Source organism: Trachurus japonicus, chromosome 1, assembly GCF_045865225.1.
Source record: "Trachurus japonicus isolate A0001 chromosome 1, Traja_1.0".
NCBI lineage: Eukaryota > Metazoa > Chordata > Actinopteri > Carangiformes > Carangidae > Trachurus > Trachurus japonicus.
Window position 1 is genome coordinate 2,881,619 of NC_140907.1, and position 21,630 is coordinate 2,903,248.

General features: G+C 42.5%; 1 protein-coding gene across 1 annotated transcript in view; it reads left to right on the forward strand.

Moving 5' to 3' along the window:
- Positions 1 to 21,630, forward strand: part of pkd1a (polycystic kidney disease 1a) — an 87,116-nt gene that overhangs the window by 41,000 nt on the left and 24,486 nt on the right. The window contains exons 19-33 of the mRNA XM_085780281.1: positions 177 to 2,830; positions 4,169 to 4,366; positions 4,460 to 4,765; positions 5,955 to 6,400; positions 7,512 to 7,662; positions 10,283 to 10,432; positions 12,939 to 13,079; positions 15,073 to 15,394; positions 16,639 to 16,855; positions 18,253 to 18,412; positions 18,516 to 18,659; positions 18,898 to 19,042; positions 19,558 to 19,890; positions 20,029 to 20,117; positions 20,313 to 20,607. Coding sequence (XP_085636407.1) covers positions 177 to 2,830; positions 4,169 to 4,366; positions 4,460 to 4,765; positions 5,955 to 6,400; positions 7,512 to 7,662; positions 10,283 to 10,432; positions 12,939 to 13,079; positions 15,073 to 15,394; positions 16,639 to 16,855; positions 18,253 to 18,412; positions 18,516 to 18,659; positions 18,898 to 19,042; positions 19,558 to 19,890; positions 20,029 to 20,117; positions 20,313 to 20,607 — 5,751 coding nt within the window. The remainder of the gene's footprint in view (positions 1 to 176; positions 2,831 to 4,168; positions 4,367 to 4,459; positions 4,766 to 5,954; positions 6,401 to 7,511; positions 7,663 to 10,282; positions 10,433 to 12,938; positions 13,080 to 15,072; positions 15,395 to 16,638; positions 16,856 to 18,252; positions 18,413 to 18,515; positions 18,660 to 18,897; positions 19,043 to 19,557; positions 19,891 to 20,028; positions 20,118 to 20,312; positions 20,608 to 21,630) is intronic.

A 21,630-nucleotide genomic window follows, 5' to 3' on the forward strand; every position in this document is an offset into this window, starting at 1 on the left:
AATAGTTGTATAATCACAATATTACCCTCAAGGGCGTGCTTAAATGTAATTTAAGCACTTCAGTCACTACACTTGAGGGTAATATTGTTTAATTAAGATATACATGTTTTGTATTTTTACCCTCAAATGTATCATTTTAGTTGACCTCTTTTTTCTTACTCCCTCTCTCTGCACAGGAATATACACTGCACTGGTGTCCGTGTCCAATCGTTACGACAACATCAGTCAGAGCATCAACATGAGCGTCTACAGCATCCTCACACGTGTCGATATACAAACAGAGCCACGCCTCCTCCTCGCTGGCAGGTCAGCTGACTTCGAGGCTCACCCTCTGCCCTCGCCCTACGGAATTCACTACGACTGGCACTTTGGCGACAGCTCGGCCCCGCTTCAAGGCCGACGTGTGGCACACACCTACACACGCAGCGGCTTCTATAACGTCTGCGTGTCGGTGAACAACACCATCAGTTCCACGGAGGCTTGTGCCGAGATGTTTGTTTACGAGAAGATTGAAAAACTAGAAGCGGAAAGTTCCTCTCCCACAGAGCTTCACAGCCCCACTACAGTGTGGGCCCGCCTTGCTTCAGGTAATAACATCACATGGACATTTTCCATGGGCGATGGCATGGTTTACTCTCCATCTGAACCTAATGTGACACACAGCTACAGCAGAGACGGTAACTACACAGTGAACGTGACTGCCGCTAACGCCCTGGGCTCTGTTTCCACAAATCTAACGGTGCAGGTCTTTGTCTTCCAAGTTATAAGTATGGAGCCATCCGGGTGCATCCAAGAACAGACCCCTGTCAACTTTCAAGCCTCGGTGTCCGGAAACGAATCGGCTCATCTTTACGAATGGTCCTTTGGGGACGGAAGCTCCAACGAGACACACCTCGGCGACCCCAGAGTCTCACACAAATACGAATCAGTTGGGAACTACCAACTCTCCTTGCTTCTCTCCAGTGGGATCAACAGAGCCACCAAGGTCAGCTTCTCCAGATGGGTGTGTGTGCAGCCCGCTTTGACCAACATCAGCCTCACACTTGAGAAATCACACTACGCCGTAGGAGAGGAGATCCAGTTCCAGGTCAGAGCCGAGCCAGAGTCCGACTACAGCTATGAGTGGGACTTTGGCAGAGAGGAAGAGCCTATGCTGGTTGATGGTTCAGGGGATATTGTTAAAACGTATGAAAAACCAGGTCGGTACTTGGTGACGGTCACCGTCTTCAATAACATCTCCACCAGTAACACCAGCCTCGTGATCGAGGTTCTGATGCCGGTCGGACCGATTGTTATTCAACATAACGGCACCAAGTCCAACAACCTGACGCTAAAAGCCCCGTACGCTTTCACAACTTCTTCCTTGGCCACCAATGTCACCTACATCTGGAACTTTGGAGATGGAAATGTGCACACAGGCCAGAATACGCTCCACACCTACAACATCTCAGGAAACTACAATGTCACACTGACAGCAACCAACACAGTCAGCAGTAATCAAACCACTTTACCCGTCGCTGTGCTCGCACAAATCCGCGGGTTGACCGTAAACTCCAGCTTGATAAACGTCCCTCTGAATGCCACCGTTCACTTCGAGGCCCAGATGGAGGAAGGGGACAGCGTCCGCTTCTCTTGGATCCTGTGCGACCGCTGCACCTCGATACCGGGGACCCACACCATGTTCTACACCTTCCGCTCTGTCGGCACTTTCAGCATCATCGTGACGGCAGAGAACGACGTAGGGACGGCGCAGGCGAGCATCTTCCTGTTTGTCCAGCGTGAGCTCGAGGGACTGCAGATTTTTGCAGGAGGCGCGGAGGAAGGTGGAGGAACGGGCGTGGAAGGCTGCTGCTTCGCCACGAACCGCGTCCTCCACCTCCAAGCGGGATTAAAGGAAGGAACCAACATGACCTTTACCTGGAACCTCATCAGAGAGCAAGACCCAACCAGCTCAGTTTTCAACACAAGCGGGAAAAGCGTGGAGGTGAGTTTCTCCACACCGGGTCCGTGCGACATCTCCCTCCGGGCCGTCAACCTGCTGGGCCACCTGTCCGTCAACAGAACCATCCACTTCCTGGAACCGGCCCGAGGGGTGAACCTGCAGATCAGCAACAACCCGGTTGCAGTCAATGCTCCGACTAACCTGACAGTTTTGACCACGGAGGGGTCTGACCTGCAGTACAACTGGTCTGTGAATGGGGTGTTTCTGCCTTGGAACAAGCCCTCCAACACCCACACCTTCATCACTCCTGGAAAAAAGCTGGTCACCGTGAACGTCTCCAATGAAGTTAGCTCAAAGGTCGTGTCTGACTACGTGACCGTCCAGGACGTCATTTCCGGACTGAGGTTCACAGCTACAAATGTGACAGAGCAGAATTACGTAGCAACGGGTGTCACCGTCTTACTCGAGGGAGAGTTCCTGACGGGAACCGACGTGACGTGGATGTGGCTGTTAGACGGAAGCGCACACGGACCACAGTTGGGGAGGAAAACAACAGTGATTTTCCAGAAGCCAAAGACAGCTATTGTAACTCTGAATGCCACCAATGATGTCAGTGGGCAAGTGGCCTCCAGGGAGTTCTTTGTCCAGGACAGGATTCAAGGTTTGGAGCTGAAAGCGAGTGCAAAGATTGCAGGAGTCCAAGAGCAAGTGGAGTTCACCATTTCAATGACAGAGGGCTCAGACGTTGAGTTCATCCTCAGCATCAGTGGAGACATCACCTTCACCTTTCAAGCCAACCAAACCAACGGCCACGTATTCACATATGTCTACCCCCACAACTTCACCCGAGTGGATAACTACATGGTGAATCTCACGGCTCACAACCGGGTAAGTAAAACAAGACATTGTAAGAGAATGTAATGATGTAGATCATTTTTCACTACAAGATAGATGATACATTGTAAACATAAAAAACAGTCATTGCCAACAAGATTATCACTACTCCTGAGCACTACCCATTTATGTTGCCACATTTTAAAATTGTACAGCTTATAGGATCATTTACCAATGAAGAAATATATTAAATATATACTTATGCCACTCTGTATATTAAAGCAGAAGTAAGCGATCCGGTCGTTTTGGCTAATGCTGCGTTCCAGGCAGGCTTTTGAAACCGTAAGTTACGGCTTCAAATCGCGACTTACGACTTTGTAGCGTTCCAGGCAACCCGCAACTCGCGTTTCTCCGACCTGTTGCCTGTGAAAGTCACTATAACGGCCACTCGTAACTTCCGACCCGTGAACTCGTACCAGATCGAACTGGTACGACTTCACAGGTTGGAAAAACACGAGTTACGGGCTGCCCTGAACGCACCATAACTTCTTGTCAGCCGATGGAGTTAGCAGCCCCCGCCCTCGTCATGGATCTATTGGTCCTCGTCCCTACGTCACCACATTCACGCGCATCCCTTGGCTGCACACACAGCCCTTCATGCCGTTCTCTCTCCTCATTGGATAAAAATTGTAGGATACAAGAAAAGTTTTCTCCTCGGCTCAGAGCAGAGCAGAGGGACTGAGAGACCCGTGTTTCGGTCCAAACACTCTATGTAAGTGATTGCTGTCCGAAGATATAACTATTTAAGACTTATATAGACACAAAAATATCGCTTACTTCTGCTTTAATACATAAGGAATGCTGTCACTGCCAAATGTGTTGGGATATTCACACATTGATGCTGACTAGCCATTGATTTTGCTGACATAGCACCTCACTCTACTTATCTGTATACTGCTTACATTACTAAAGCCTGTGTAAAATTGAAGAGAGCATGAAACGTATAATTAAGCGTATTGTTGATGTTTGTTGTCGTCCTCCACTCCACTGTGTACTATAAATATGATTTAACACACAAAGCCTGAGTGTCTGAAAATTGGTGGCTGTTGACAGACTAATAACACGTACTGACAACTCCAGCTGCACAGCAAAGCTTTTACAAAAACATACAGGGTGGCATCAGAATAATTAGTGTGTCATCAGAATAACTGGAAAAGTTCATCATACATCTACACAGGCTTTTTACAGAAAGCAGGAAACACTAACATTTTTAATCAAATCATCACTACAGTACTCTTTTTTTTTTTTTTGCAACTGAAACTCTAACGTCAACAAGACTAGATTATATAATCAAACTAAGACGCCGCTTTTCTGCTTTTGTGCTGCATCCAGGTGAGCTCCAAGAGGCGGCACATCCAAGTTAAGGTGATGGAGAAGGTGCGTGGACTTTCCATCCTGGGATGCTGCGCGGCGATCCCTGTCGGTGTGAAGAAAGTGTTTGTGGCCAGCATCCAGACGGGCAAACCCATCAGGTTCCTGTGGACCTTTGACCTGCACCACCTCCATCACTCATCACATATTGGCGAAGAGGTCAGCTCAGTAAAAGATTTCTGCCTTTATGGTGGTGACTTGAATATCGTAAAACAACTGACAATTGCTGATGTATCTCGATGTCTCTCACAGCCCAAGGTGTCCTACACGCCGGATGAGCCGGGGTTATTGACCATCTACCTGAGGGCCTTCAACCTCCTGCATTCTCAAAACGTCACCATGCAAATCATCGTGCAGCCCCGGCTGACGGCCGTCGACCTGTACGCGTCGCCGCAGGACACTTTCACCAATAAGACGATAACCCTGATGGCCGCTGTCACACCCAGTTCTAATTCTGTGGAGTGTTTGTGGGACTTTGGTGATGCTTCAACTCCAGTTCACACCAACACCACGACTGTGGGTTACAAGTACAGATACCCAGAACACTACAGGGTCCAGGTATGTTCTTTTGAATTGCATTACTCCACATGGATCCTTCATTAAAGGTATAATATGCAGGAATTCTCCCCATCTAGCGGTGAAGTTGCATATCGGAACGTATTCTTGATGTTGCATTCACGTGAAATCGGGCAGACGTCAGACAGACAACAGACGCTGCATGTAACAGGATAAACAAGCGTCTATGTTAACAAGTGGTCCGCCAGCACGAGGCAAAACAATACAGGCGTGACAATATGTTGTCATGGTGATGTCGTATTGTTTACCTGACCCACGTTTTACCGTCTTTCTCTTGTCAAATAAAATGACATCCAGTTGGTTTGCCGATGGCCGTCTGCCTGACTGCACCTGAATGCAACATCAGTGCCTCCGTCCTTCCTCACACTACACAGTGGTGACAGTTTTAACAGGCGCTACCTGGAAAACTTTCTCCCCGAGGCGACAGCTCCGCTAAGTTTCCATGGTTACCTAAGGTCACGCTGCCACTGAACGTAAAAAGTGGCGATGCAACATGCACTGCAAAAACTCAAAATCTTTCCAAGAATATTTGTCCTTTTTCTTGTCAAAATGTCTCATTTCCCAAAAAAAAGAAAAATCATTCAATACAAAATGTCATTTCTAATCAAAACTAATCTCTTTCCACTTAAAATAAGACTCATCACCTAAAAATGAACTTGTTTTTAGATTAGATTAGATTTTAGAATTTTTACTTGTTTCAAACCAATATTCACTTGAAATAAGTAGAAAAATCTGCCAGTGAAAGCAAGTGTTTTGTGCTTGTAATAAGGAAGAAAAACTTGCTCCACTATCAGATTTTTCTACTTATTTCAAGTGAAAATATACTTGAAAGAAGTAGAAAGTGTCTAAAAACAAGCTACTTTTTATGTGATGAGTCTTATATTAAGTATAATGAGATTTGTTTTGATTAGAAATGACATTTTGACTAGAAATAAGACAAATATTCTTGTTAAGATATTTGAGTTTTTGCAGTGTGGCAGCCTCAGTTCGGTGCGTCGCCCACTTATGTATTTGTAACGACTTGTAACAACTCATTCTAAGATACGAGAAAGCTTTCATTTGTATGCGGGTGTGATTCGACTTCAGTGAAATACGTATTTATGACAGATGCTGAATTTGAAAGCCTCCCAGTTCTGTGATCTTACCAGCTTGTTTGTTTCTCGCTTTCTAGGTGAACTGCAGCAACCTGGTGAGCTGGGTGTTGGGCCAGGTGGAGGTAAACATCAGTGTACTAGAGTGCGAGGAACCAGAGGTGCAGGTGGTTCAAGCCCCCCGCCTGGCCATCTGGCGCTCCCAGCCCACTTTGGTGGAGGCCAGTGTGGATCTGAAAGGCTGCGTGCGCTACGGAGCTCAGTACCATTGGCAGATCCTCTCAACACCCTATTGTGATAATGAGCAGGATGGCCGGGGTCCCTACGGAGGAGTGACTCAGCCCTCACAATCTCTGCCTGTCAAAGCAGTTCGCCTTTCAGTGGAGGTGGACGTGAGGCGGCTGCAGCTGTCGTTGCCTAAGATGGCTTTGGCGACAGGGAACTACAGCCTGGTGTTTTCTCTGTCGTATGAAGGCGTGCCGCTACGGAAAGCTGCCTGTCTGCAGCTGAGTGTCATGGCTGCCAGGTCAGTAGAGAAACACAACAGTTTCCCTCTGGAGTTGTTGATTACATACGGTCACCCCTCTAAATATTTGACAATGTAATATATGTAAATATATATGGTTGTTTACAAAATCAATGCTTAGCTATTGGTTAATGGTACAGTAATATTGGTATATTGTTGGAGCAAGGGTGTGAGAGTGGGAGGGTTGTTATTATTATACTGTACATGTTTTATAGATATATTATGTACGTTAAGTCATGTTTGTGGACACTATATAAAAAGACTTGGAGCAAAGTATGCTAATTATGCACAGTTTGAGACATTAAAACAATTAGGCAAGGCAAGGCAATTTTATTTGTATAGCCCGTGGTAACAATAAGGGTCCCTTAATTAACGTAAGTTAGTACATTATTAAGCATTAATTAACTGTTTACAGATATATTAACAATCATTATTATGTATTACTTAGGATTAGGAAACACTTAATTAATGTAGCCTATTAGTAAGCAGTTAATTCATGTTTACTACTCAAAGTTAGTTAATAAATTATTAATTATCATTATGTATACATTACTCAGCATTAATTAACACATTAGTTTATATATTAATGCTTAATAATGTACTAACTAACTTTAATTAAGGGACCCTTATTGTAAAGTGTTACCGAATAAAGTTATTTTCATCATCATCATCATCATCATCATCATCATCATCATCATCATCATCATCATCAACCTTTATTTAACCAAGCAAAATTGCTAAGAAAACATTCTTATTCAAACAACGGGCCTAGTGACCTAGTTTCACAGTCAAAACAGTTTCAAACCATCCATAGAAACTTTTCAAACCAGTACTACAGCGTAATCCACCTCTTTGATATCAGCACTTACCTTTCATGTGTCCTTACACATGTTTTTTGTGGGTGGGTTCTTTTATTTCAGTCTTAACACATACTGCATATTGTCAAAAAAAAATTACAAAGTTTACGAAACTCACCTCTTCTGTCAGCTACACTGCACATGTTTTCAAAGATTTAACTGTTTAGTAGACTAATATGTTTTGGGGTTTGACAAGTTAAATTAGGAAGTCATGCTCCTTTTTAATTTGACTTTTGACCTGTTTCTCCTGTCAGGCTAATGCCAATTATAGAGGGGGGCACCTACAGGGTCTGGTCGAAGACTCAGGACCTGCAGCTCAGAGCAGAGCAGTCCTACGACCCCAACTTGGACCCAGACAGCCAGTCACTAATGCACTACCACTGGGAATGTCAAAGCACCTCAAAGGTAAAGCTTGTCATGACACTGTAAAATGTTTTTTTGTTAAATTAGCAGTTTCTGTTGTTCCCAGAAGCAATGGCTCTCTGACTTTGTAACAGGTCTCCATTCACATCACACTATACATTATATAACCAAGCTCTCTGGAGGAGTGTGGAGTGTTCAGTGCTGTTTTAAAAAGGTTTGATTTCAGTGGGTAACTTGTTGAAGGTCATGCTGTTATTGAGTAGTTACAGTAAAATGCAGCTACATTATGTTGCGTATTATATAGAAACTACAACTTCACAAGGTTAATGGGTTCTGAGCAGAGTAATGAATAGTAAATGAACAAGTGCTGTAAAAGTCTGCAAGTACAGTAGAAGTAGAGTACAACAGAGTTCTGTGCTGCTCTGCTTTTGCTAATGTGGTGGTTGTTTTTTCTCAGTCTCCAGGTTTCCTTCATATTTGGCTCGGGTCTAACAGAAATAACGAAGTGTTGAATTGTCAAACCAAACTCCACTTTCAAATGTTTAATGGTGAATTCATGAGGCAGAGTTCGGAGGACAGACTTGATTCTGCAACGGAGATTGTGGAAAAATGACGTAATGGTCTCTGCTCCTGACTGAGAAGTTTAACTGTGTTCAGAGAGGCTTGGCCGACACTCAGTAGATCAGCACAGCTTTTGACTTTACGTCTTTAATGTTGAGTCTGTGCTGCGAGTGTGTGCGTGTTTGTATGACTGTGTGCATTGGGAACGCATTGTGCCTGTGCAGCAAAAGACCACAATATAAAATGTGATGTGATGGGTGTGTCCAACAGGACATTTGTGTGTGTGTGTGTGTGTGTGTGCGTGCGTGCGTGCGTGTGTGTGTGTGTGTGTGTGTGTGTGTGCGTGCGTGTGTGCGGACAGGCATTTAAAGGGTTATGTAACTGTTTAGAGATAAACTCAGCATTCCACAGCTGGTGCTTTGCTCTCCACCCTCACAATTACACACTTGCTCATAACCATGCACACATTACACACACAGCTGTGCAAAGGCTGCTGATGAAAAGATTTGCTAATATAGAAAACATATTGAGAGTTGTCGAAGGACACTAAGTTTGACAACAGAGAGTCAAACTGTTGTACGTCCTGGTAGAAGGACTCAAAGTTGAAGAGATGAAGAAAAGAAGCCAAAAAAAAAACCACACAGTTTATCAAATGTCCTAGAAGTCCTCCTGACCTTCGGTCCAAGTACAATTATCAATGCATTAGAAATTGTTAAAAAAGAAAAAATGAATTCACTGTACCAAAAAATTTATGTTTTTTTTCCCTATTCTTTGAAGGCGAGCCAACAAAATCAAATATTCCAACAACTGTGACTGTTTTTAGTTTTGTTACGGCTTCACAAAAGCTTAACAAACAAGAATGTTTTAAGAGCAACGTTAACAAGAAAAGCGTAGAAGACAATTTTGCAGCAGTATAGTGTTTGCTTTTATTTTTGAAGTTGGCATTTACTATGATCAGGAAATCAACATTAGTCTTGTACCTTGTGCTCATTTTGAGAAATGAAACATTTCATTTTTTAATGCTTCAGCCTCAGCTCTTCATCAACGTCCAAATGTTCTAAAGTGGTGACTCATTCATAGTTAAAACAATTTTCTGCAAGCATATTCTCTCTTCATTTATTCACAAGTTATGTCGGATAGATAAATCAATATAACTTTGAGAATTAATTTGGCACAGATGTTTGTCAAACAGATGTGCCCAAACGACTTACAAATGAATTAGACCACTTGGTTTCATCTGGGTGATAATGTTGTGCTGAATTAAAAGGAATATGTTTCATATTATAATATTTATTTCCTCACAAACTTTGTTTGTGCGCATGAGTGTGGTATTCCATGCAGATGTCAGTAATTCAAACTGCAGCCCTGCAGACTCTCCACACCATGTGCTCTGCAAACACCACCTCCCTTTACCTCCACACATTATCATCATTTGTTAGTGGCCATAACCCAATAAAAAGTTTTGGTAACACTTTAGATTAGGGAACACATATTCACCAATTAAGTAGGTGCTTATTAATATGCATATAAGTAGCTTACTAGCTCCTTATTAGCACGTAATAACACCTTATTCTACATAGCCTTATTCTACCTCTATTACACCATGAATTAAGATTTTTCCTGATACTAACTCCTACTGTAATTATGGCTTATTCATTGTAAATTAATGCATTGTTGTTCCTGAATAATGATGTGAATAACCAGTGGGTTATTGGGGCCTTGTACAGGGGCAGTAGCACAAGAACAGTAATTCTTCCTTTATCACTGAATTAGTATAGCATTAATGCATTAATGCATTAATTTACAATGAATAAGCGATAATTAGGAGTTAATATCAGGACAAATCTCAAGAATATGCAGAATAAGGTGTTAATACATGCTTAATAATTACTAATAAGGAGCTAGTAAGCTACTTATATGCATATTAATAAGCACCTAGTTAATGGTGAATATGATGTTCCCTAATAAGTTTATATGATTTAAAAATGACAAATATATGTATGTCTTCTTTTTGTTTTAACATAAATATCGACCATTAAATATCTTATTTCTACAGTTATCTGCTACATATACTGTAACGCTCTAATTCTAATTCTTCCAGGGTCCAGAGCACTGCTCCAGTCTGAACTTCGGCCTGGGCAGCGATCCAGTGTTGGGAATCTCCGGCTCTGAGCTTGAGGCGGGTGTCGAATACACGTTCAAACTGACCATCAGCAAAGACGGCATGGCGCCAGAGTCCACCACGCAGACGGTGAGTGCACACAGTGTCCTGCACCTGTCAATACATGCATGCTGCTGCAGGTCAGCGGTTTCTCACCTGGGAGGCAGAACCCCTCCACCAAATCACAAGATGAATGTATGGACTCACTAATGTGTGGAGCTGAGACTTCAGTGCTCGCCTGTCAGTCAAAGAGGTCACGTCCTCAATTATCCATCACTTTTAAGCCTTAATAAAATATAATCACTCCGTACAGTTGTCATGAAGGAGGAATTTAGAAGTTAATTAGAGAACAAAACTCACACACTAATGGATTTGAGACAAAGCTACACAAATTGAAATAACCTTTGGAGATTCATCTCTAGTCACTGCTTTCACATCAGAGATTTCACATCATGAGTTTTATGTCTTGAGGCTTCAAACAGTCTAATAAGCTGTTTGAAATGTTTCAAGGTAAAAAAAAAAAAATCATTTGATGTTATGGAAGCTGTGATGAAGGGTCACCGCCTCACAAAACAATTATTTCTTATCAAACAGCCAATAAGAAATGAAGCCGTGTTACCTTCGGCAGCGAGGTAAATAAATATCCTGTCCGCTGTTTGATTGTCAGTGTTGGGTCAGAATAACAGGGCAGCTCATGCATCAGACTGTCAGTGGTGTTGTTGAGTGCATTTGAAGTGATTTGTCTTCAGCTCTTCATTCATCCTTTGCCCTCAGCCACAACAAGAAGCTCTACATGTGGGAGGTCAACCTCTGTAGTTTATGACTCAACACCATGCAGGAGTGGGGGGAAAAAAGTGTTCATGGTTGTTACTGGTTTGATTGTGTCAGTATTCATGTGGTGATCCTTTATCAATGCCACCATCAGTGAATAATGTTCAATATATTTAGCGTCTATGTGGTCATGTTTGATTAGAAATGCACACGCAGGGATATTAACAACAGCATGTATTGTCACATACTGTGCTGCCTGTGTGTCTTTTATTTATTTATTTATTTTATTTTGCCTTGAAAGAAATGTGACATACAACTCCATAACAGAGGTATGGACAAACAACAACCAAAAATAAATAGATACATTAAAGCAGAAGTAAGCGATATTTTTGTGTTAATATAAGTCTTAAATAGTTATATCTTCACAGCAATCACTTACATAGAGTGTTTGGACCGAAACACGGGTCTCTCAGTCACTCTGCTCTGCTCTGAGCCGAGGAGAAACTTTTCTCGTATCCTACAAGTTTTATCCAATGAGGAGAGAGAACGGCATAAAGGGCTGTGTGTGCAGCCAAGGGATGCGCCTGAATGTGGTGACGCAGGCACGAGGACCAATAGATCCATGACGAGGACGGGGGCTGCTAACTCCGTCGGCTGACAAGACGTTATGGTGCGTTCAAGGCAACTCGTAACTCGTGTTTTTCCAACCTGTGAAGTCGTACCAGTTCGATCTGGTACGAGTTCACGGGTCGGAAGTTACGAGTGGCCGTTATAGTGACTTTCACAGGTAAAACAGGTCGGAAAAACACGAGTGGGTTGCCTGGAACGCTACAAAGTCGTAAGTCGTGACTTGAAGCTGTAATTTACGGTTTCAAAAGCCTGCCTGGAACGCAGCATTAGCCAAAACGACCGGATCGCTTACTTCTGCTTCAAAGAAAAATAAATAAATAAAATGACACAAAAAAACAAAACAAAAAACCCTGTAGCCTATGCTGTTTCATATGGTACAACAGAAATAGGCTATTGTTCCATGGTTAGGCGCAACAACAACAAACCACCCTAAACAAAAAAATGAATATTCAGCTAGGCTATATCCACTTGTCATTGACCAACAAAGTATATGTGATTACTGTAAGTAAAGGTCACCCAAACAAATGCCAACAAAAAGAAAAACATAATTCTGAACAAATATACACCTCCAAACAATAATTTAAATAAAACATATATTAGAATAGCCCGGGAATATAGGCAATAGCATGAGACCAAATAGATAATGTCTCAAGTTTTGCACCATTAACTTTGGCTGTAGAGTTTTCCAACAGACAAATATCGTAAAACAATGTGTCTTTTATTTGAAGAGGTTTTACTTGGATTGTTGTGAGATTATCACAGAGTTTTGCAGAAGTGTTTACTGTTTTCATACTAATCAAGTGCATTGTTCACTCTAATGACAATAATTTGTCTCTTTTACAAATACTCGCCCTCAAAATCTCCGGTTCTCTGCCCTCTCTCTTTCTCAATTATCCATTTATTCTCTTGATTGATTAAAAACTCAATATCCCGGCACTGAAGCTGCTTCCAGCAAAACACGCTGACCCTTTGTTTGGCACAGACAAAGCACAACAGATTAAACAGGCAATTAGGCTGAGAAAAAATAGACAAACACAAACAAGTATAAATCAAATGGTGGTCTAAACATTCACAACAAAGCATGACACATGGTGTGTAGTAGAGTCATTAATAGGAAAACACACAGAGAGAGCCGATGAATTCTTGTTGTTTGTGTTTTTTTTTTCACATGGTGTGTGCGTTTTGTGTGTGACAGGTGCTTGTGCAGAGCGGCCACATTCCCATGGTGTATCTGGAGTGTGTGTCCTGTAAGGCCCAGTCCATCTACGAGGTCAGCCAGAACTCGTATGTCTTCCTCAGGGGAACCTGCACCAACTGCCAGGGCTCTCACCGTGGGGTAAACACACACACACACACACACACACACACACACACACACACACACACACACACACAAAGCACACGAAGCAGCTAAATCTGTGTCTCAGCAAAATGAGGTCACTGCACCACAGCAAAGTGACAGTGGAGTCAACATTTCCAGATACTTTTCCTCCCTCTTCTCCTTCCTCCATTCACACTTTCCTTGGGATTTGTGCTGCAAGCAGTGTGTGGGTGTGAGAATGAGGTCATCATACAAGTGGAGCCAGAGAGAATATGTTATGTCCTTACCAACATGGGGAATCAATTTGAGAGACAAAACACATGTTGAGTCACTGGTCATCGGTCTGCACATACAAAACTGACTGTGCTCAGCTGTACTGTACTGTACGCTCACCAAGGTCACTTTCTCAAATAATTTCACTCTACTTATGTCTAGTTGTCTACAAGTGTCTCTACCGGCTCTCTTTGCATTCACTGTGGTCCAAATGTCTGAGACTCACGGGCATTCATTTCAACTACACTCACACGAGAGCATCAGCTGGAAACAAGTTCAGTTTCAATCAAAGATTTCAAGCTCCTTGACCAAACCAATAAAAAGAAAGTAAACTGACGTGTGATGAAACCATTGTCCAAACTAAGTTTCACTTGTTCACCACAAAATTATTTATTTTGTTCTTACTAAACACAATTCAAACTAAACAACATCTGCCTTTCCGGCACGGCACAGCATGTCACGTCAAAGAATTGTGTGCTTCACACAATTCAGTGGCGACCTGTAGACTGGTACAGTAGGAATAACAAATATTTTATAGAGAAACCAGCAAGTATTATCATATTGCAATGCACAATAGAGTAATTTCTCAACATTACTAGGACTAATAACAACCTGTTTCTGACCTTGATCTTGTTCATTGATGTTTAATCAGATATGTGGCATCAAGTTCTTTGTAAATATCTTTTAACATTCAGAAGACTGCTGCCAAGTCTTTTCAGGTCTTTTGGACCAATAAACACACACACAGTTTGAGTGAATTCATTCATGTTTGTATGCTGAAATTGTAGTTATAATCAGCAGTTGGTAATCTGAATTTTACACAGTGACTTGTAACAGGGGGAACCGGCCGACTCTGGCTCTGTCCAAAAATAATAAAAACCACTTATCAGCACTTCTAACGTGATATATCTTGTTTAATCAGGACAAAAGCCAAAGTCTCATCTCAACAAGAAAGTTAGTGTATATATTTCCCAAAATGTTTAAATATTCCTTTGAAGCTGCTTAGTATCAAAGTGGCTGGCTTGGTATGTATTTAACCCTCCTGTTGTCCTCCTGGGTCAAGGAAGGAAGGAAGGAAGGAAGGAAGGAAGGAAGGAAGGAAGGAAGGAAGGGGAAAACAAAGGAAAGATAGAAGGAGGGAGGAAACAGATTGGGTCAATTGGGTCAAAAGGTAAGGAAGACATAAGGACGAAGGGAAGGAATGAAGGACAAAGGGAAAGATGGGAGGAAAGAAGGAAGGGGAAAAGGAAGGAAAGATAGAAGGAGGGAGGGAACAGATTTGTTCAAGGAAGGATGAAGGAACGAAGAAGGGAAAGAAGGGAGGAAAGAAGGAAGGGAAAAGGGAAGGAAAGAAAGATGGAGGGAGAGGGAACAGATCAGGTCAATTGGATCAAAAGAGGAAGGAAGAAGAAGTAAAGACAAAGGGAAGGAAGGAAGGAAGGAAGGAAGGAAGGAAGGAAGAAAGGAAGGAAGGAAGGAAGGAAGGAAGGAAGGAAGGAAGGAAGGAAGGAAGGAAGGAAGGAAGGAAGGAAGGAAGGAAGGAAGGAAGGAAGGAAGGAAGGAAGGAAGGAAGGAAGGAGGAAGGGAACAGATTGGGTCAATTTGAGCCAGAAGGACAACCACACTAAGGAAAACACTAAAACAAAAAAAGAAGGAAACAAGAAGTAGTTTTTACCTTGACTAAAAGATTTTTAGTTTGTCTTATTACTTAACCAGGTGTCTCTTCGCCCCTCAGCGCTGGAGCGCCATGACGCTGCAGAACGAGGCTCTGGTCCTGGACTCCTCCTCCACCACAACAGGAAGTGACGGCATGAACCTGGTGCTGCGGCAGGGCGTCCTGCGGCTCGGAGACTCTTACATCTTCACCCTGCATGTGACCGACAACGGTCTGGATGGCGAGGGCGTGGCCTCCATCACGCTCCATCACAACATGCCCCCGACCGGCGGAGAGTGTCACCTGAGAGGAGGAGGGGAAGCGGGAGTGGAGTACGGGGAGGGGGACGCAGAAGGCTGGAGGGTTCGCACGCTGCTGGACCGGGTCCACTTCAACTGTTCAGGTAGGAAGAAGGAAGCCGTGAACTTACTTTTTACATATTACAAAAGGTGTACCCCAAGGTTCAATCCTTTGCCCTGTTTTATTTTCACTGTATTCATGACATTGTAACTACTGTCACTGGCTGTAACATTCATCTTTATGCGGACGACACTATTTTGTATTGCATCTCTTCAGCACTGTTTCACTGACTTACAAGTTGCTCTCAATAATCACAAGCTGGTTCTTAATGCAGGTAAAACGAAATTTATGCTCTTCACTAAATCAAAAAATATCACATACAATATGCAAATCATCTCCACTATTAATGGTACAGCTATTGAAAGAGTTTCTGAATACAAATATCTTGGACTTTGGATCGACGACAAAATCACCTTCAAACATCATGTATCTAATCTGGTAATTAAACTAAGACAAAAAATAGGCTTTTTCTACAGAAACAAATCATCCTTTCCTTTTCACTGCAGGAAGAAACTTATTGAGGCAACTTTTATGTCAGTTTTAGACTATGGAGACATCTTATACAGGCACGCATCAGCTACAACTTTACATCCACTTGACACCGTTTATCACTCAGCCCTGAGGTTGATTACTGGCGACAGCTACAACACTCATCACTGTGACCTGTATTCCAAAGTCGGATGGCCCTCATTATCTACCAGGCATGATCGACACTGGATTTTATTTATTTTTAAAGCTCTCACTGGTCTCTTACCATCTTATATTAACTCACTAGTATCTTTTAATGCAGGTCTCTATCGTACACGCTCAAAAGACTGGCTCACACTGCAGGTTCCCTCTGTTAACACCAGTTTCTCTTACCTACAACCTGGAACACTCTGCAAAATCATCTGAAACTTACCTCACTTTTACCAATAGGACAATTTAAAACCACAACTACATCTTATTTTACCTCTAACTGCTCCTGCTTTTAACTATGTTTCAATTTGTCCTAGTCACCTTTAACTTCTGGTATTCTGTTATGCTTTTGTATGTTTCAAATGTCTTGCCTTCTGTCCTTATATGTTTTGTGTTTCATCTCGGCTATAAATGAGGCTACTCCTCAATATATCTCCGAGTTTAAATAAAGGTTATGAAAGGAAATGACTTTCATACACATGACAGTGTTCGAATGTGTTGCTTTTGCTGAATCTGTTCCGGTAGCATTCCTGCTCATGACCTATTTACCATCATCAAATGTTCTTCTCTGTTTTCTTCTTCCTATTGTTTTCCTTCTTTTGTCTCCAGGTTACATTGATCTGGGGGTCTCAGAGACTCCTTTGCTCTACAGTCTGCTGGTGATGCGCTGCAAAGAAGACTACTGTGAGGAGTTCTGTGTGTACAAAGGCAGCAGTCCAGAGCACACGGCCTTCCTGCCGCCAGGATTCAAGTCGGCCGGACACCGCGTAGCTGTGTCCATCACAGTGGAGGACCACCAGGGGGCTTCCATCACTGCACTTAATAAGTAACTATGATTTACTTTTCTGTTTAGTTTGCTGCAGGCAGAATTGTGGCCAATTAAATAACATCCAGACCTTCAACATTTTTTTTGTTTACATCCCAAGCTGCTCAGTCCGTCAAACCTTCACATTACTGAACTGTCTCTGATTGGTACAACAAACTCTGGCCATCACCAAGGTTTTGGTTCTGGTTCGGACTTTCCTGTACAGCTTAAAGTCCAAGAATTTCACCGTCCAGTGATTATGTGCATGTCTATCAGAAAAGGTGTTAAAATAATATTTTTCATGGTACATTTAGTAGCCCTTGGTCAAAACTCCTCAATATAATACCAATTTCTCTGATTTGCCCTCAAGTATCTTTAAGGTTGTTGAAATAATTTCATTCCACACTGAGAGGCAATTTCACTTACCGTATATATTCTGTATTAATTTTCTCAACACTTCATTGAGGCCACAAGAGTTAAATAGTCCCATCCAAGAACAAGTTTTTTTTTTAATTGGTGCACTTTTCCGTATTAATATTCTGTATTTATTCAGCTGCATATTTCCACAAAATCCATCCTTACATATTTGATATTTTTAGAGACATTGCCTCAGAACTTAATTTAATAAACTGAGCGTTTGAACAATGTTAAGCTGCAGCTGAAAATGTGGTGTTCAACTCCAGCCTCCAGTTTTATTTATGTTTTCACTGTGTGTAATGATTTTAACAGCCTGACGAGGGAGCAAACAACTCTGCGGGATTTCTAAGGTTATGTTTTAATTTAATGTTGTTGTTTTTTTATTTTATTTTTTTTAATCTATCTACCCGAGACTCCTTGGAAAGCACCACTGATCCTACGTGCATTATCCTCTTAAAATATAGTAAATCGAGCATGTCAGTGACCTCTAAGGATTAAAAAGCCAAATTTATTACACCAACAACACTGGAAAAACTATTTCTTGGCTTTTAAGAGGAGCTGCTACAGGATCCAAGAATGTCACGAAATCAAATTAGGAAGTTTGAACTTGGACTCTGCTGTGTCTTGAACTAAATACTAATTTCAGTTTGACAACACAGTCAACTCTGGCAATGCTGATGTATAGTGGGTGTGGTAACAGTTTATTTATATAGCATTATAATTGAAGGCTGTGCATACGTCCCACTCTTGTAAACGCGATATCTCAAAGAGAATATTAATGCCTGAACAGAGGTAGACAAGGAAAGTTAGGTGATCACCAAACTTGTTTGGATCTGGGAACCAACAATTACACTAACAGCTCACAGTTAATTTCAACATTTATTGAGATAATTCAGTCTGGACCAAATGGGAGACCAGCTGACACGTGTTGTCATCCAGTGTTGTTAAGTTAGAAATGCAATATTCAACAGCAGTACATTATGTTCTGTGTTTGTGTCCAGGTCCATGGAGGTCGTGCTGCCAGATCAGCCCCCCGAGTACAGCAGCCTTCCCCATTGGCTGTCTGAGCTGACAGACACCAAACTCAAAAAGCTGCTGGAGCAGGGAGACTCTCAGAGGGTCAGAGAGTTATCACTGGCTCTTATCACAGTCCTGAATGAGGTACCAGAGGTCTAGTCACCCAGTTAAAGCATCAACACTTTCTTTCCAGTCATCCATCACTAGCACTTGAAGCTGACATGTACATGTTTATGCTCCGTTTCAGTATGAGCACGACAGGAGGTTACACAGAGATGAACGCAGTTACCGTGTCAGAGTCCGCAGCAACATTACCAGAGCTCTGACGGCTCTGGACCTGACCACTGTGAATGACATCCAGCAGACCTCTGCTGCTCTGGCACAGTGCACGGTGAGGACACTGAGAGGGATGGGAGGAGGGAGGAGGGAGGAGGAAGAAAGAAAGAAAGAAAGAAAGAAAGAAAGAAAGAAAGAAAGAAAGAAAGAAAGAAAGAAAGAAAGAAAGAAAGAAAGAAAGAAAGAAAGAAAGAAAGAAATTTGGATTTGGAGAAAAGGGTGAAGAATAAAGCTAGAAAGACATAAAGGGTCCAGGAATCAAACAGATGTGTGTGTGTGTGTGTGTTCTGCAGGCGGTGAGTCATGAGTTCATCTGCGAGGAGTGTCAGAACAGCACTCTGAATAAACTGGAGTCCATGCTGGAGATTTTGCAGAGTGACACCAAGCAGGGCACCGTCACTCCCACTGAGATAGCCGACAACATCCTCAACATCATGGGTAAGAAAGAAAATTGGCTGTGACTGTTTCTGTCTGCCAGAACGGGGGTTGGACTCAAAACATGAATGAAAGGAAATTGCAGCACTACTAGGAAGCTATCAACAAGTCAGTGGTATGTATGTTTATTAGGAGAAATATAAAAGGAAACACATGCTGTCAAAATAAAGTGTGAGACTAAAGCCTCAAATAGAGGTGTGTAGATCAAAGTCAAATCATTCACTGCCCCATTGCACACATGTTATCATTCATTTCCATCAGACACATATTTAGGGAAAAACTGAAACACTCAAGTCGATTTGTTGATGCAAATTTGTAATCTAATCACAGTCCATCAGTGATTGGCTCATTAACTCAATTTCATATACACATCAAAGACTGGAAAATACACTGTGTTACGATTAACAAACTGAAGTGAAGCATCAACTGTGCAGCTGTAACTTTTCCCCCACATTTCTTCTTTTCCTCATTTTATCCTCCTCAGTTATTCACCTCTCGTATCGTCTTCCTCCCTCCAGGTGATCTGATCCATCAGGTCAGCCAGTCAGCCTCCCAGTCCTACGCTCAGACTTTCTTTCTGGATTCCCCTTCGCCCCCCTCCACCTTCTCCTCCTCTGGTAAGGAAGAGATTGGCATCTTGTTGGACCCCTCGCCCTCTTCACTAGAACCGCACCCTCTGCGAGTGGCAGCCAAGGCTTACAGCCTGTCTTCGGACCTCATGATGATCCTGATGCACGGCCGGGTGCTTAACGAGGAGCCGCTGATCCTGAGGGGAGCTGAGATTGCAGCCACAGGAAAATTGGCAGACCCCCAGAGCTTGCTCTGCTACCATGACAACAGATTAGGTGGAGGTGTGTACTTGGCGGCTTATTAGTTGATGGAACATATTTATATGAGGCTGAAAATATCTCTTAATCTACTGCAGTGTGGCCATAATAAACAGGACTGTGATGTTATGTGTTTGACCTTCTCCTCCTCCTTCCCTCCAGAGTGCCCGCGGTTCTCCATCCCGAGAGCTTTGAATGACAATCTTGTCAGAGCCGCTGCAGGAAACGGCATCGTACAGCTACTGTTTCAGGTAACAACAGAAGACATCATGATAGAAAACACTTAATCAATAGTGCAAAACACTCTTGGCAGCACAAAAGCTGCTTTTATTAAAGTCTCATGAGCAGAAACTGATAGAATCTGCCTGGAGTGCTCTTGTCTTACCTTTTTCTGTTTTACCTTCAATTTGTAACAGATCTCTTTGTCTTTTTCTTTTCCTCCTCAGATGGAGTCTAACCCCTTTCCCTTCAACTTTGTGGAAAACTACAATGTCTCTACGGAGGTGGCATCAATGCAGTTTCGCACTGAAAATGGCACCCAGATCCCAATCTCAGGCCTGGATGACAATCAGGCCATCACTGTCGCTGTTAACAATGGCAACAGTGATGTCGGTGTTGAAGGCTCTGGTAATGAAGCCTTTAACATCAGCCACTGTGACTCCGTCATCGTCAGGGTCAGCATGGGAAATACTAACAGACAGGCAGGGCTGTTTGTACAGCTCAACTTCACCTCTCTGGAGGGTGAGCTCTGACGTCCATCACATACACAATGCACACGCACAACACACAGCAATGTGATGTCTCATCTCCAATTTGTGTTGACACTGAGTGAGGGAGGCGTTTTGAAGCTGTAATTTAGTAGCAGTCTTATGCTTGAGTGTTAAATAAATTAGATGGATTCCTTTTGTATCATTTTTACTTTCATTGTTTGCACTCTCATCATGTATCCAGGCAGCTGTCAGGCTGCAATTTCCTCACAGATGTCAACAAAGTCTCATTTTGGGTTGTTTTCACAGAATGCCCTCTTTTTAACAGCTGAAGGAAGATCTAATGTCATTACAATGTATGATGTATTGTTATGAAACTCAGAAGCGGGTAATTACAGCATGAGAGAAGCGGCAGTGTGAATTTGTAACTGGCCTGACAGCATCTCGCTTGGAGAGATAACACACAGACTATAGATGCATTAACTTACTGAGTGTGAAGAGCTTAGATAGAAAACCCACTGAGAAAACTGTAATATCTGGTGTTAATGAGGTGGTGGTCATAACGTAAGCAACAGGGTCCTAATTTCTTTCATGTTTTACAGTTTTATATCTTTATTTGTAATTGTATTGATCCATTTTAAAGGGATACACCAACATTTTCTTTTGTGTCTTGCACTCCCAAGTCCGTGACAAGCAGATAGACACCATCCTTTCGACTGTGCGTGCAGTAACAAGGTATCGCCTGTAATTAGCTTAGCTCAAACGCTGGAAGTGTATAGGTAGTGTTAGCCTGCCTCCTACCCGAGCCAAAATCAGCCGTCAGAAGCTGATTTTATTTTAGCTCTAAACTTGTCTAAAATTTGTCTAAATACCAGCTGTTTACAATTTTGTTCGGACAAATTCGGCGCTACTCAAGCTAGCCGTTGTGACCAACGCACTTCCGGTTACTTTCACAAAATAAAACACCCGTTGCCCTTTACATACAGAAAACCATGACGGTAGAATTTGTGCTTTTACTTTGAAATAGGAAGCTAACCTACCCTCGATGTAGCTAGCT